Raw genomic sequence first — 15,644 nt, 5'->3', positions numbered from 1 at the left:
TTTGGGTCACTGTGTTTGTCATCAGCAACAACAGAAAGCATGTTAAAGCGGATAATTAAAAGCAATCGATAAATATGAGATAGAGAAGCAGGTCGTTTTGTTCATTACGATAAAACAACAGTTTCAAAAATCACCCATCTCATCCGGCTCCTGAGGGCCGCCCTGCTCTGTGTTTCTTCTCTGGGTCCAGGTATGCATTTCCTCAAATTTTAATATAAGTCCAGTAGAAAATAATAGAAGTGAAGGGGAATTTTTTCTTCTCTCTTTCTATATATATTTTTTAACATATTCCCTAAAATGTCCTTATTTTATTGTAAGGGTTGTTCTGCCAGGAGAAACCTATTTCGGAAATAATTATTTTCACATTGAAGTCAAACAAATGATCTGCGGTGAAACTAGAATGTCATTGGTGATCCAAGCTCGTAATAACAAATAATCAATGTTGCTTCCATTTTCTGATCCTCAGTGAATGAAACAAATTAATATCCAGGCTTTCTTTAAACTATGCCATTCCTCTTGCGGCAGAATTTCTTTACGCTGTACAGTGAAATGCATTTTAAATTACAGTAAAATGTCATGGAGGAGAAAAAGAGGGTGCCTTTTTGAAAAGAGTTACATTTTAAAACCATGTCTTAAGATTATTTGCAAGGGTTTAAGGGTTTTTTCCTTTGTGAACCGAGTACTAAACATTGCTTGGAATTTTAAAGAAATAATCGCGACCGCTTTAGAATACATGCCTCAGACTCTAGAGAGGTAACCTACTTTTCCATAATTTTTTTTGGCTCAGAAGACTGAGAAGGCACCATCCCCTGACAGTCACTGTATTGTTTCTTAGTTTCAAGCAAGGTACTCAGAGAGTGAGTGGAGTCTGGCCAGTCCTCCCGCAGACTTAGGATACAAGGAAGATTTTGTGAAGGCTTGGTCTGTACTCACTGGGGGCAGCGCCATACTTCTCAGTGCTCCTGATGCATTTTCTAGACAGAGACTACCGCCAGGCTGTGCCGACTGTCGTTAAGAAACATGCTTCTAGGTAAGTGATGGGGCTCCCAGATGGTTGGCACTTTGTTCTGCTGGGACAGGGGACATCCCTGTCCCTGTGCTTTGCTTTCATTTCCCAGGCTTGTAAGGTCTCAAGCAGTGCTAGACGGTGCTAAAATTAGTACTGAGTACCCTGCCAGATTTTCGGTGATAAGATTTAAAGGTTTAGAACAACCTCCTGAATGTGTCTCTCTAATCGTGGTTAACGTCTGAGCTGTTATTTTTATGATTTCCATTAGAGTGAGCGTAACATTTGGGGATTTCATTTATAGTTGTTAGAGACAATAAAGCCCTCAAGACTTTAAATGTAAAAATGACCTATATTTTTTCTTAAAAAAGTATAGCGGGTTCATTTATGTTGCTAACAAGCTCTGGAGTGTCTCTGAAAAGGAGTGGGTTGCATGCCTGTCTTATTAATATCTGGTGTCAATGGAGTCTTAAACTGTCAGCGTTGAAATTAGTTTCAAATAACAGAACACCAAAAAGTAATGTGTTGCCATGTCGCACATGTCTAGTGATGTTTAACTATATTAATGTAGCCTAAAAATGCTTTAAAATTTAACATCAGCATGTGTCGGCCTTCGTAGAAATCTGATGAGGATCTCCTAAGAACATCCGCTATAGGTGGTTTTCTCTCAGCCGAGCAGGGCATAATTAAATTAGAACTTCCCTCGATGCTTCATAAACATTTTAAAATGCTTCATTGACGACTGTTTCATTTATTTTCAAGTTTACACTGTAAAACAGTGGCTGAATTTTATGGTTCAGAATATTTATTTGGAAAATCAACATTTTCCTAGCAAATTATATCAGCTAATAGAGGCTTCATAAGCATCTGCAGCCCCCAGGAGACTGAGGGAGGAAGACCTCTGTAGTGACGATTAGGCTTCACAGTTGCACAGTAGCAGTCGCCTATACGACCTGACGCGTTGGAGCAGCTCCAGCTTCTGCACCAGAAGTATGAAGAATGCTTCCGTCGGGCTTGGTTGATAGTGCATTTGGGGTTCCGTTAGCTATGCTAGTGCTTGATCATCGAATGTATGGTCAACATGTTTAGATATGAGGGTTAAGTTTTTTGCTGTGATCTCAAGCCTAACCTACTTGGGAAAAGCACATCAAAATGAAGATGAAGACTGCTTTAGAATCGGGACACCCTGTCTTAATGCCGCCTCTGCACGTTGTTCCTGACCCCTGGGTTAGCACCTTCTTAAAATTATCTCTTCAATTTCACGGTCTCGATGCTGTTTCCCTCTGCCCTCTCTGTCTGTTTTCCCCTCGAGTCGTAGGGTAGACATATGTAGACTCCTTTAGAAGTGTTAGACATGCGCTTCGGGAAGAGCAGTTATGCTTATATCAAGCAGCCACCATATTCCTACACGTTTCCAAAGCCCTAATGCATGCATGCGTCAAGCGTCAAAGTCAGAAAACTATGGGCAACGTCCACGTCAACAGCATTTGTTACAGAAGTTTTGCAGGTCAGCTCATCTCTAAAGTAACTTCTTCTGTGAAAAATCTCAAAATAGTTTCACCTCATTTCCATAACCTGGTCATTTGCCCACGATTCCAGGTGTCTGTTTGTCTGTTTGAAGCCTGTAAACCTGAGCTGATATACATATCGAGATGGCAAGGGTGATGAATAAGGAACCTGTGGTGACAGGACTCTGGGTCCTCTCTCCACTTCTAGGAAGTGACAGGAAAATCACCTGCCCTTTCTGTATGCATCTCCTGTAGAGATGAGGAGACAAATGTGGACGCTTGCTGTAAGGATTACACAGGCTGTGTCTACGGAGTGTCATGTGGAATACTATACCTTGTAAGTCAGCGGCTACCAACAGTCCTAGGAAATGATCAGCCATTGTCTTTTCTCTGGACTCGCCACCATTTCTAAAATGACTGATGCATTGTGGGTTTTACGAAGTTATTTGCATCGGTTTTCCGGTACAGGGAGTGAATAACTTTCCTGTGTGAATTTTGAGTTGACCAGGGCTGAGTCTGAATTATAGTTGTGGGGTGTCATTACTTCAATGGTTGAGCAGATTGACCTCCGGGAGTAAAAGGTTTTATTGTATACTGTCTGTGAAAGGAGCGTTTGTGAATTCATTTCTGTCTTCTATTCATACCTTGGTTGAAACGAGCCACGGGGTGGTGCAGTCTCTGGAACATTACATAAACTCACTTATTCTTGGCCACGTAGCAGTTGGGAATATGCAAACAGGCCTGAAAGGAACCAAACAGTAAATGTCTTCATAGGCAGGAAACCTAATATTTACACAACAATCAATAGGGGATGGTCACTGAGGTAGCTTATGACTACGTTTTCTTGTTCTTAGCGAATGGAAGCTAGCATCCACTCTCACATGGCTCGCTTGTGTTACAGGACTAGCTGTGACCTAGCATGCTGGCAGCAATGGCTCCCTACTCCAGGGCTCGGTTCCATGTTGAACATCCCCACAGTCTCCTACCCCTTGTCAACATACTTTCTCTCCTTTACATATTTGGGCTAAGATCTAAGTGATTACTGTGGTTCAGCAAGATTTTCCACACACCTGCCTTTAAACGTACTGAATACTTTAGCTGAAATACGAAATCCCTAGTCCATGACCCCACCGTTGTTAGCGATAGCCTGAAGGTGGGTATGAGGTTTAGAGGAACAGAGAGAGAACCCGTGTGTTCACATGACCCCCCACAGGGTGAAAATTCACTCGAGGGGTGAAGTTTTAGAACGCCTCGCTTTTCTCCTCTGTAAAGCTCGCATGTAAAGCATTCGAATGTGCGTTTGAACGGCTTTGTCCCGTGCCTGCAACATTGCAGTTTCGTGGGAGATGCTTGAGAAAAGATGTGTCTAAGAAGCTTCTTTAGGAGGGAGACAATGTAACAAAAATAGACCAATGCTGCTGTAGATGAGGGGAAGGAAGGGAGGACCCTGCAAGCCTGTGGAGTACGAATTTCTCCCGTGTTGTTTGTAAATGCTTTCCCGATGGTGCTTGATTTAGGAACGTTCTACTAAATAAGGTCTGATTGTCAGCATGGCAGTTACTCCTCCTTAAATATGAGTGAAGAAGAAGAAGCAAGTTCTTATATTTTTGGTTGTGAGCCTAGCCTTTAACGGCTGAGCCATCTCTCCAGCCCGAAGAGGCAAGTTCTTGAGAACAAGATGTGCTCATTCTATGACCGGTGGCACGTCCTTGCCTCTCTGGGCCTCAGTTTCCTTGTGCTTGGGATCATAATGTCGGTTTAGTCTGACCCCAAGCCTCATAAGGATTAATCATAAAGTCTGTCTGGAAGAGCTTCTTTATGTTACCCGGCAACTGGTAGCATAATCAAGCATAGTCCGACATGCTAGTTAGTAAGAGGCCTGAGATGTTGTATATTGTGTTGTTTCATATCGATTATAGGTTTTTAAAGTCCCATAAAAATGAAAATTATATCAGGAAGTTAAAATTATTAGTATGCACAAAGGACAGAGATTCCTCCAAACTGTCAATACTGTGTGAAAGGTATATTTCTAATACTCTTACAAGCCAGTGACCCATTCCTATTGACATAAACCTAAAGGAGAATGAAAATCTAATCAAGCTGTCAGAACCTCCAGATGTAGTGTGATCTCTGGAAGTGGCTTGCGATTCCGGTTCTGGTCCTTAGAATTCTTCGGGATCTTTTCTTTACACACTGTGTCACATCAGCTGTAATATAGTTTTATTTCTTTTTGTGACATAGAAATAGGCACTATTTACAGTCACATCTTTTATGGGTTTGGTCTAGAATCAGAATTACCTCACTCTGTCGAGATGGTCCTTGTTTTTAGGTATTCTGGCATGCATTAAATCACAGGATGAAAAAGTTAATTGAAGAGAAATAGTGTGGGTTTAAGACATGAGAATTCTCATGAGGTAGGTGAATTTTAGTTTTGATGCAATCCTGTAGATTTCATTTTCTTGAAGGTCTACAAACACCCCCTGCCTCTTCCTCTCTCTCTCTCTCCTTGCTGTATTTCCCAATGCTTATTCTGTTTTTGTGATGTCCAACTGCCAATATTGTGTCCTAGTTAGTTTGCTTTCTTTTGCTTGGTAAAATTAATACTGTCGTTTCCACTGATGAGAATCCAGCAGGAAAGGGAGGTGGATTAATTGTAAGTATTGAGATATGGCAGACACAGCAGCCCCTCTGAATGGGCAAATGTCTTCTCCCTTCCCATTGGCTTAGCTAATGTGGTGGTAATTTATCTCTTCAGCCATGTTTTGGCTCTCCTATGAGAAAGGCATTTAATGATGAACAGAGAAATGTTCTCTGCAGCACAGCATGGCGTTGTGCACTTAGCCTTAGTAGGAGAAAGCAGCCATTTGGGAATCAAAATTAAGATAATGTTGTGTGGAAGCAACAGATTTATCCAGCAGGAACAGCCCCACAGGTAGTAGAGTGTAAAACAGAACCCGTGTGACGATGCTTAGCTTTCCAGGGAGCAGAGGGGTCAGGGTTTCTCTGGGTAGACACAACCCTGAATTTCAAAACCATATGAGAAACCAAGGACTTCGTTTATTATAAAATACACTGACACAGATTGCCTCCACATTCTTTAGATGTTATACTCTAAGAGGATTGGGGAAATATTTTTGACTTAAAGAAGCCATTTCACTGAAAAGTTGGGTTAAGAAGCACACGTATTAAGTGATAGCCAGAAAGTTCAAGTCCACAGTAGCCATCCTTTAATGCATGCATAATGGCCTCAGGTCTACACACTGCCATTCCTGCAAAAGAACCTCAGAGGCATAAAAACAGTAGAAGCCAAAGAGTTTAGGAAGATGTTAAGGCTTGAAAGGGATCTCCTTTGACCAGTGAGAGGTGAAGTAATTTCCCAAACTTTGAGAGCTGAAAGCATCCCCCCCCCCAATTATTTAGAACAACCCTCCCACACAGGAACTTGGAAACACAATATCATGAAGCATTAAAATGGTGTCTTTTGTGCACTTGAAAGCGGGTAGTGACTTCATCAAGATGTCTCACCCAGGAGAGTTGGAATCAGAATACAATTTTCTTTCTGTCGTTGACCCCGCTGCCTTTTGTTTCAAGTTGGGTGACCAAGGACTCTGAACTGGTGACAGGCTCTAATACATTCTGTGGAGCGTGGTCACGTAAATCCCAGTGCTCTAGCCCTTGATTGTGCTCGAGCTACTGTTGGCAATCCAAGCTCTTCCTCTATAATTTACTCACAAATTATAGCAGAGCCAGACCTATGACCTCTTCTTTTTAAAAACTGCTTTTAATTCTGCTCGTTCTTAGACACTTTGCAATTTTCTGTGGAAATATTTCAAAATGCTTTGAAGAAGCATTGCCAATTATTCTTTATTCAATGCCAGAAGAATAGAGTGGTCTAAGATAATGTGGGAAGGGCCCAGGCTCCTCTGAATTTGCTCAGGAGCTGGGGGAACAATTGCCCTTGCCAGCCAGGGGGTTGGGTTTTTTTTTTAGCTTTAGTCTCTCTTTGTTTACAGCTCTCCTGGGTCATTTAGGATACTGTAAGGCACTGGGAGAAATAGAGAAGGTTTGATAATTGATTTGTTCCTGCTATGTCAGTTCTAAATCTTATACAAAGTAGCAGAGCCGAAATCTATTCTGTGATGTATTGGACATGCATCCGACCAAACATTCAAGATATAATCAGTTCAGATTTTCAAACAGAATTTAATGGGGGATGTGGGAGATATATTTCACAAACGGTCGGTTGGATATCAACCCCAGGTGTCATGGAGTCTCCCCCACCCCGCCCCGAACACCTCTGTTCCTGAAAGGGAAAGGAAAGGGTATGATTGCCCTGTCTGTTGACTAAAAGCTCAAAATGGAGACTCAAACCCCAGCCATTCAAAAGGAGCCAATTTTCTAGAATGATGTCACCACAGAAAGCCACAAGGAGAGAAGCTGGGAGAAGCACCCCAGTTTCTCTCTTCACCCTTCTTCTGGGCAATTATGCCTTTCTGTAGATGAACAAAACCGGAAGCCACAAGTATTGCAACACAAGAGAGACGGGGATCTCTCATCCATACCACACAGAGGGGATGGGGAGTTAGAGAGAGGACACAGAGACAGACACCAGTCTGCAGGCTTAGTTTGCCGTACCCATCCGAGATCATCCTGTCTGAATCACACTTACTTTGAACGATCCCCGGTGCCTTTCCCCTACACATTTGGCTCTCCTTTCGTAGTCTAAAGACGGGGTTCGGATTTTTTTCTAGGTGTTTTCTTTCAACTTAAGACGCCTAGTGCAACTTCTAACAGCAACGTGAAGTAGGAGAAACCCATCATCAGCTCCTGAAAGATGGAGTCCCAGTTATGCTACTCCATTTTGACACTTTTTAAAATGATCCTCAGAGTTCTGCAGCATCAACTGACATGTGTTACAGCCATCTATGGGATTATCTACAGCAGTTCTAGCTGAATAAGGCAGTTTCCATTTTCCTGTGAATTGAAACAGGAGATCATTGCTTTAGTAATTGCCTCAACAAAATTGTATTGAATGCCTATTCTAAACAAGAACCTGTTAGATGGGCCCTTAGACTACCAAGGTTAGCAAACAGAAGATAAGAGACTCCTGTTATTAAACACTTTTATAACTCTTGTTTTCCTATAAAAATATAACTTTTGAGACTGTAAGGACTCTCTTAAGCATCCTCAATCTTCTCAGTCGTTTGAGAGGGTAGTCCAGAGGGAGCACTGCGCATTGTCTGATGCTGTACTCAATTGGAGAGTGACAGTGAAAGCTTAACAAGTAGATTAGTGCAGCCCTACTGTTTCTAGTATCGTTCAGTATTTCATTCTGGCATAATTTCCATATCTTTGTTGGGGGGTTGGTATATATAGGACTTGAGAAATTAGTGAGATGTCTTAATACTCAGAGGGTTCCTCATGTAGCTGCTAAGCAGATGTGCAAATAACATCAATGATAAGGTGAGTAGCAAATGGTGGTATTGTTTTGGAAGAGAGGGAGTGTAGCAGTAATAACCATAAGCACCCGATTTTCTGGCTGCTCGGCCAAGCCATCTGAAGCCCCACTTTTAGTAATATGTACCTTAATAGGAGTCACAAAAGTACTCACTTGTAACGATAATACCTCAGAGAATCCATTAGCACAAACGGTTCAGCAGATTAAAACACACATGAAGCAGTTGTAGGTATTGGCCGGGAGAGACCACAAGGACTTGAATTAGGATGCTCAGTAGAAATAATAGTTCTGGAGCTCAGTGTATGTGTACTTTATAACAGTACTGTTTGACTTGTAGGTTAGAAAGACAGTCATTGAAACCTTGAAAGGATAAGACATGTAAGCATGAAAAAGTGTTCTACTAAGTCACTGGAGAGATGGCTTGGCAGCTGAGAGCACTAGGCGCTCTTCCAGCAAGTCCAGGTTCAATTCCCAGCACCCACTCAGTGCCTGGCAGCCATACATAGCTCCAGTTCCAAGGGATCTAATGTCCTCTCCTGACCTCTGCAGGGACTGCCCATATAGTAGTGCTCACACATACACACACTCAAACCTCTCATAACACATAGAATGAAAATAAAAGAAAAATAGTTGCTCTAGTAAAAGTTGGCATTATTCATATTTCTTAACAGCTGCAAACCTTCACCATAGCTTCTTTGGAAGGTCAGTGCCCCTATCATGCCTCTAACCCTATACCTTAGTCAGTGATCTGGTCTTTTTCTGGAATGAGAGAGAAGCTCAATACTTGCCTATTTTTAAACATGACTAAGACTAAAAGACATGTGAATGCCATGAGTGCCTCCAGTGAGGCATCTGTAATTTTCTAAATAATGGAAATAACCCTTTGAATAAACGTTTTCTCTTTCTGTCACCTCCCCATCTTCACGTTCAGAGAAAATATGTCACTGATAAAATGAGGGGATAGAATTCAACTTTTCATGACCTCAGCAAAATATACCCGACATAATTTGGCTCCTGGTTGTGAAGTCTATTATCAACCCTGCCCATTGCTTTGGGCCTGTGGAATACAGCATTACCATGACGGGGATATCTAGAAAAAACGAAATCATGGCCAGACAAAAGACAGATGCAAAAGCCTGGGGCCCCAATGTCTTCTTCTGTGCACTCCCCACCCCGTAAACTGAAATCCTCTTCCAAGACTCCACATCTTAAAGGATCGTACAGCCTTCCAGGTAGCACCAGGCTTGGGTCCAGCCTTCAGGAAAGCACCAGTTCCGAGCATCTCTCCTTAGTAGAGCAATCTTACACATGTTCACCTGATGCTCAGGCCTCTGCCCTTGTCTCTGACGCTAACACCCATTCATAAACCTGGCAGTGGGCAGGAACCCAGGGATCAAAGAGCCCGCTACAAGATTCTTGTCTATTTTCATGAATTCATGTTTGGAAATTCTCATAAAAAAATAGGAGAAATGATAGGAACTGTTTTACTGGGGTTTTGTGTTTCTCTTTTTCTATGTTGAGAGAGTTCGGTTGTTTCTAGAATGTGCTATGCAGTGGTGTAAATGTTTTTTGTTCAGTGTGTGTGCGCGAAACCTATATTGCAGAATATTATGCTTGATGTGTTTTGTTCTGTCTCCAGACACTTATTTAAACTGTGTGACCTCTAAATATAAAGCAATACGTCTGATTTATTCTTCAAAAAGCAATACCTGCATCTCCAGACATTTCAGATACTCAGCCTTCCTAGTAGCATTTTTAAAATCAACAGTTGAATTTCACTGGTTTATATTTAGAGGTCCTTCTCCCCCCCCCCCCCCGATATTCTTTTTTGAGTATTTTGTTTCAAAATGTAGCTCATGTACTATGAAAGGCAAGTTTATTCTATTTTGGTTCAGTAATTTTAAAGACAGACTCCATAAGTAGACAGTCTGTTAGTTTTTCCTCGAATGGTCAGGAAACAAGCATGGAGCTCCGAAGACATTAAAAGCAGAATTATTTAAACCGATGTAGGGTTTTCTCCATTGCACTGTTATTTATGGGAGTCTTTTGGTCTTTTGAGTTATGCCAGCGGCTAAGGAAGACAGTATTGCTTCCTTGTGACTGCTGGAGATAACACTGATGTGTTTTTCTTAACAAATGCGTACGGCCATGACGGAGTCAGGTGTCTGTGGGTCTGCCTCCTAGCTCTCCAGTAAAATGGGAAAGCTTTCATCGGCGGTCGTCACACCACCGTGCTGTGACATATCAATGTAAACACAATTCATAATGCTGTATGGAGGCCACAGAGGCTTTATCTCTTGGCTTTCCATTTCTCTGCCTTGCCAGGTAGTTTGCTCTGCTCCTGATACAGTGGATCACTGTAAACCACTGAGATGCCTGAGAGGGGACAAGACTCCTCCTTCAGTGATAAAATTCTATATACTTTGCTCTGAGCTCACACAAGAAATCTACCTTATTATCTTTGTGGCGTTTAGCAGTATCTGTCTCTTGGGATTTTTTTTTTTCATTTGTCCTGAAGTATTCCTTACCTTGAATAATCTATGACACTTTCTTCCATATGTTTCTGTTTGTGATTTTCTATGAATAGAAATAAACCCTATTCATCAAGGAAGCATTCTTCATCATCCAGTGTCACAAATATGAAATTTTGATAATAGAGAGATAATGTGAGTCAGAATTTCCTTTCTTGTACTCCAACCACACACCTCTACATTAATCTGTTTGATTTTTTTTCTGTTGAAGAATACTGGACACCAAGGATTTTATAATGAAAATATTCTGTGTTTATCTCAGAAGTTTTGAAGGCTGAAAGTCAAAGATTGGGCAGGCCCGTTAGTTCAGTCTTTACCCTACCCAGCAGCTGTGTCATAGCAGGAGAAAGAAGCAGAAACAGACCATACAGAAGGAACCGCATGTTTCACTTCATAGCATCCCGGGATCGTTAGGCTCTCACTTCCTGACACCAGCACTAAGCCCTCCGAAAGATGTCTCCAACCTTGCCACCTTCCAGTGGTCCTGCCTCTTAAAGGCCCCGCCACCTTATCACTGATATGCTGAGCATCAAACTTTCAGACCACATCAGCTTCAACCGCATCCAACTGTGACAGCTCTTCCCCAAACACATTCACAGATAAGCCTTCTAGATAGATCTTTCTTTGCATTTTTACAGAATCCTTTAACCTTGTGTATAGTGGACGTGGTATGCGCAGGACTATGAACGTAAGTCTTCTATGCCTTTAAGAGATGTTGAAATCATCTGTGAGCAGCCTGCACATGAGCTTCTGGCTCCTGCTCTTGCCCAGCAGCGTGTGATCACAGCCCACCGTGTGCCAGGCTCCGTGCTAACTAACCACTGCGTGTCTGAGAGTGAAAAGCCTTTCCTCGTAGCCTAGCAAATGACAGTAGGAGAAGGAGAGATGGAGAATGGAAAGAGCTCACCCTCGGGATTATGTTCATGAGTTTTGATTCAATCTGGTTTGAATAAGCTGAGGATCACTGTGTAGCATGCTTGCGGTCACCTGTGGAAGACTTCCTTACAGGCTTCCCACCCTCCACTGCCTCACTGTGGTGAGTCCCGTGCTCAGTAGAGACTCCTCTCACCCACTCACAAGCTACCCTTCATCCCTCTGACAACGCCCAGATTCCCCGTGCTGTGCAGGCCTCTCTGCCTGGCATTTATCTCACCCCGTTCTGCTCTGACATACGCAGCACCACTGATACACACTCTACCCTGCTCAGCTCCGCCGACTGATTAGTCACAGAAAAGAATTGTTTAAGATGATGAAGGAAAGGGCTGGAGAGATGGCTCAGCGGTTAAGAGCACTGACTGCTCTTCCATAGGTCCTGAGTTCAAATCCCAACAACCACAGGTAGCTCACAACCATCTGTAATGGAAGCTGATGCCTTTGTCTGGTGTGTCCGAAGACAGCTACAGTGTACTTATATATAAATTATTTATTTATAAATAGGTAAATCTTTTTTTTAAAAAAATATAATGAAGGGAAGATTAACTTTGCTGAAAGCATTTTGTGCTACTTTATTTTTTTAGCACAAACATCTATAAAGGGAAATTAAATAATGTGATTATTTAAATAATTAGATAATAGACATGTCACCTACCATGCCCTGATCATTGAATACCACATTCATGTATTGAAGGGACAACACATTGTATCCCATAATTATTTATTATAAGCACGTGCTAATGAAAAAATAAAAATTGGAATTATTAAATCCTAATCACCATGCATCCTAGACCAGCTCCCTTCCCTCTTCTGACCTCTCCTTGCGCCTGTATCATCACTTCAGCACACGAGGTAGCCCTTAGAAATCTTAATAGGAACTGCTGTGTGCCTGAGCCCTTGCTACTTAATCTGAGCCGGGGCTATCCCAGCCAGAAAGGGCCTTTGTTTCTTTTGTTCTTTTTGTCTCTGCTGTCGCCACTGTTGAAGGCAAGCTCACTACAATGCAGTAGCTTCAAGAATAGGAGATGGTCACCGTTGATCGCCTGCTAGCTTAGAGCTCAGCAACCTCTGGGCAGACAGACTCTTGGCTCAGCCAGGGACCATGCAGGCCAGTGGGCTCTGCCCAGCTCAGGTGGAACATGGCTTGGCTTCGAGATGAAAGGAGTTTTCAGGGCTCAGGGAAATCTCAGGTTCCAAGCTGGCATGAGTGCAATCTCAGTGTCATTACAGCTTGTTCAGTTCCTTGTGCTAACTGCAGCTCAAGCATTTCTTTCTGGAAAATGTTCAGGCTCGGGCCGATATATGCAGTCGCTGAGCGCTCTGCTCCTATATTGACTGGGTAGAGGAAGTGTGTGCTGTGGTCCCTGAGGTTTGTCCTGGCCTGTATTGGAACATGCCAGGGGTCAGTCTCTCTCTGAGTCAAAGTCAAAGCTCCAACACCTGACATGGGCATCAGAAATTACTGTTTGTGTGAAATCTTAATCCTTAAATACTCACTGCCTCTAAGTCATAGCTTTGCTTACGTATTTACTTTGCTTACACGGTGTTTACATATTAAATAGCCTATCGATTTGATATTGAAAAGATTTCCAGCACCTGAAAGATTAGACAAACACAAAGGAGCATGTTTACTGACCGGACTGGGCTCTCTGTATTGTGACTTTCCTACGGGGAGTGCACCTCGGTTTGCTCACTTTATCGATGGCACACGGTACTTTCACTCACAGGGCAGAGGAGCTCCCCTTAAACCAGGTATAGAGCCAAGCCCACAGACTCAGGGAGTCTCGGTGTGTCATGGCAAGCAAGTCTGCAAAGTTATTTTGGGATTCTGACAAAGACCTGGGCTGTCAACAGATCCTCACTTACCCCATTCATTTGTTCAGTGGAAACTTACTTAGCAGGCCCTGCGCTCAGCATCCCGTTAAGTACGTAATAGGATACAGAGCTGAACACGACACTGGTAGGTTTCAAAAGAGCACTCGGGAGCGTTAAGGAGGCTGGAACACAGGCTGGAAGGCAAAGGCAGCAGGCCAGACACATGCCGCTGCAGAATTAACGTCGGGAGTGCTGCCATGGGGTGGTTAAAAAGGAGAGACCAAGTTAGACCCCAGGGATATTCTTAAACTTCCTGAGTCATAAGTGTCTTTAATAACCAGATGAAAATATTTCACCCCTGTCTACTGGGGATAGGGGAGGGGCAAAAGTGCCGCTTCTCAATCTACTTCAAGAAAATAGGGCACAGACTTGTATGGAAGCGATGCTAAAGACCTGATGTTTAGGAGGACACAGGGGCGATGTGGTGTGTGCTGGAGTCCATGAATGATGACCCGGTTCATTTCATAGAGACTTTGTGGGACACCTGTCTGTGAGCTCTGCCCCCTTGAGTTAGGGATTAGACTGGTTTGAGACAGGGCTTATGAGGCGAAGCTCACAGAACTTCACCAACTGGGACCCTGAGGTCAGGATGGGAAGGCACTTTGGATGCTACTCACATCTGCTACTCACATCACTAGACTGGTGCTGTCTGGGTATCTGTGCAGTGTAGTGAGAATTTCACCCTCAGGATTAATTGGTTCCTAGGAACTGCCTCTGAACTGTCCTTATATAACCATCCCTACACAGCCCTTAGCACACTGCCAGATGGGTAACCCCAGTCTGTATCCATCCCTGGTCTTACCTCAGGATAGAACAGTGAGGTGTCCCCTCAGCCTGAGTTAGGGTTGTTTGACAATGGCAGTTTAGCTTCATCAGCAGACCCCAGAGTTAGAGCAAAGCTGGACGGGACCCAACCGTGAAATAGTCAGCTGTTTTCATCCACACCATTAGAGCATCTCTTTGGGGAGGCTGGGTGTTGCAATGCGTGCTTCTTGAGGGGGACAGAAACATTGCAGCTGCTGAGTTAGAGCCACTGCAGTCAGATGTTTCTCTCATTCTCTTTCAAAGCCTAGAGAGGGGTTATGCAGACAGAACATGCAGGGTTTTTAATGTTTTCTGCTGTTAAAATTCTGACACCTCTTTCTCTGACAGGAATTCTCCAGAAGGATGGCATTGAAACCTTCTTTTCGCCAATAAGTAATAATGAATGAGGAATTACGGTCCATATCTTAACATTCCAAACCATGTAAACAAATATTTAATGATAGTAGATTGTAACAAGATGGTATAATATTCTTAATATTACAACCAACTAAAAAATTATGTGGCCCATGCAAAATGTGACACTGAGCAAAAATAGGACCTTAAATGAGCAAGTTCAGAGCGGGAGGGAGGGAGGGAAAGAGAGATATCCAAAATTACCCTCGCATATGTGCTGAAAGATTCTAAAGGCAATGATTTTTGAGGAGGAAATGGAGACGTGGTGTGGCGGAGGCTCTGAGTGATGAATGGATTCATTGCCTCTTGCAATAGCATTAAACTTTGTGTTCAGTTTTTGTCTGATGTCCTGATGCCATGACCTATGACCAGAAAGTACAAAAATAAAAAGGTTCCAGGTTATCATTGGAAAAGCTGGCATTTTTATTCGAATCGTCAAAAATCGTAGTAATTACTTCACTGGACTTGTTTGAAATAAAGCTATTTTTCAAAATAAGCTTAGAGGCATCTGGGACCTCTAGGAGGTTACAGGGCACGAAGCAGCTTTCTTTTGAATGTCTGTTGCTATAAATATGTGGCCTTGATGTTGAAGGTGCATCACGCCAAGGTCATTGTGCATCCTCTGAGAGATACGACCTGGAGATGGTGATCTAACCGACAAATTTAGGATGGTTGGTGTAAGCCTTGGCATAGAGACCGGCGAGAACAACTAACTCAGTGCAGGCTAATTGCTATGACTACCTCCATCATCATCATCATCATTAGCAGCAGCAGCAACAGCAGCAGCAACAACAACATCAACAAAAGCAACAACAACAACAGCAGCAACAACAACAACATCAACAAAAGCAACAACAACAGCAGCAACAACAACAACAAAAAGGTCTCCCCAGGATTAAGATTGGTTTTACTAGGGTGGGTTATATCTGCTTCGCTCCATTGAGTAGCAGAACTGGATTGAGCATGACTAAAAGGCTGCTGATGTGTGAATACCACTTTCCCCTGCAGCAGCCCTTCTCAGGACCGTAGTGTCGTGTATCCCATTACTGGTGATGTTGACGTAAAGCTGGGATCTCTGTGAGAGCTCCGTCTTAAAGAACTGTTTCCCCTCTTTG

The 15,644-nt window shown here is 42.9% G+C and overlaps 1 protein-coding gene across 10 annotated transcripts in view; it reads left to right on the top strand.

Annotated features, from left to right (window-relative positions):
- Zfp385b (zinc finger protein 385B) overlaps positions 1-15,644 on the top strand; it is a 378,470-nt gene that overhangs the window by 178,859 nt on the left and 183,967 nt on the right. Inside the window, exon 1 of one of the 10 annotated variants that reach the window (XM_063283640.1) lies at positions 258-1,030. The exons of 7 other annotated variants lie outside the window; for them this stretch is intronic. In XM_063283640.1, the coding sequence (XP_063139710.1) occupies positions 1,021-1,030 (10 nt within the window). In that variant the 5' untranslated portion in view covers positions 258-1,020. Of the gene's footprint in view, positions 1-257; positions 1,031-15,644 lie in introns of those variants that run through there. 2 more of the 10 variants (XM_039104863.2, XM_063283642.1) reach the window with 2 other exon arrangements.

This window comes from Rattus norvegicus, chromosome 3, assembly GCF_036323735.1.
Source record: "Rattus norvegicus strain BN/NHsdMcwi chromosome 3, GRCr8, whole genome shotgun sequence".
In the NCBI taxonomy this organism is placed as follows: domain Eukaryota; kingdom Metazoa; phylum Chordata; class Mammalia; order Rodentia; family Muridae; genus Rattus; species Rattus norvegicus.
This window is presented reverse-complemented; position numbering and strand designations above follow the sequence as displayed.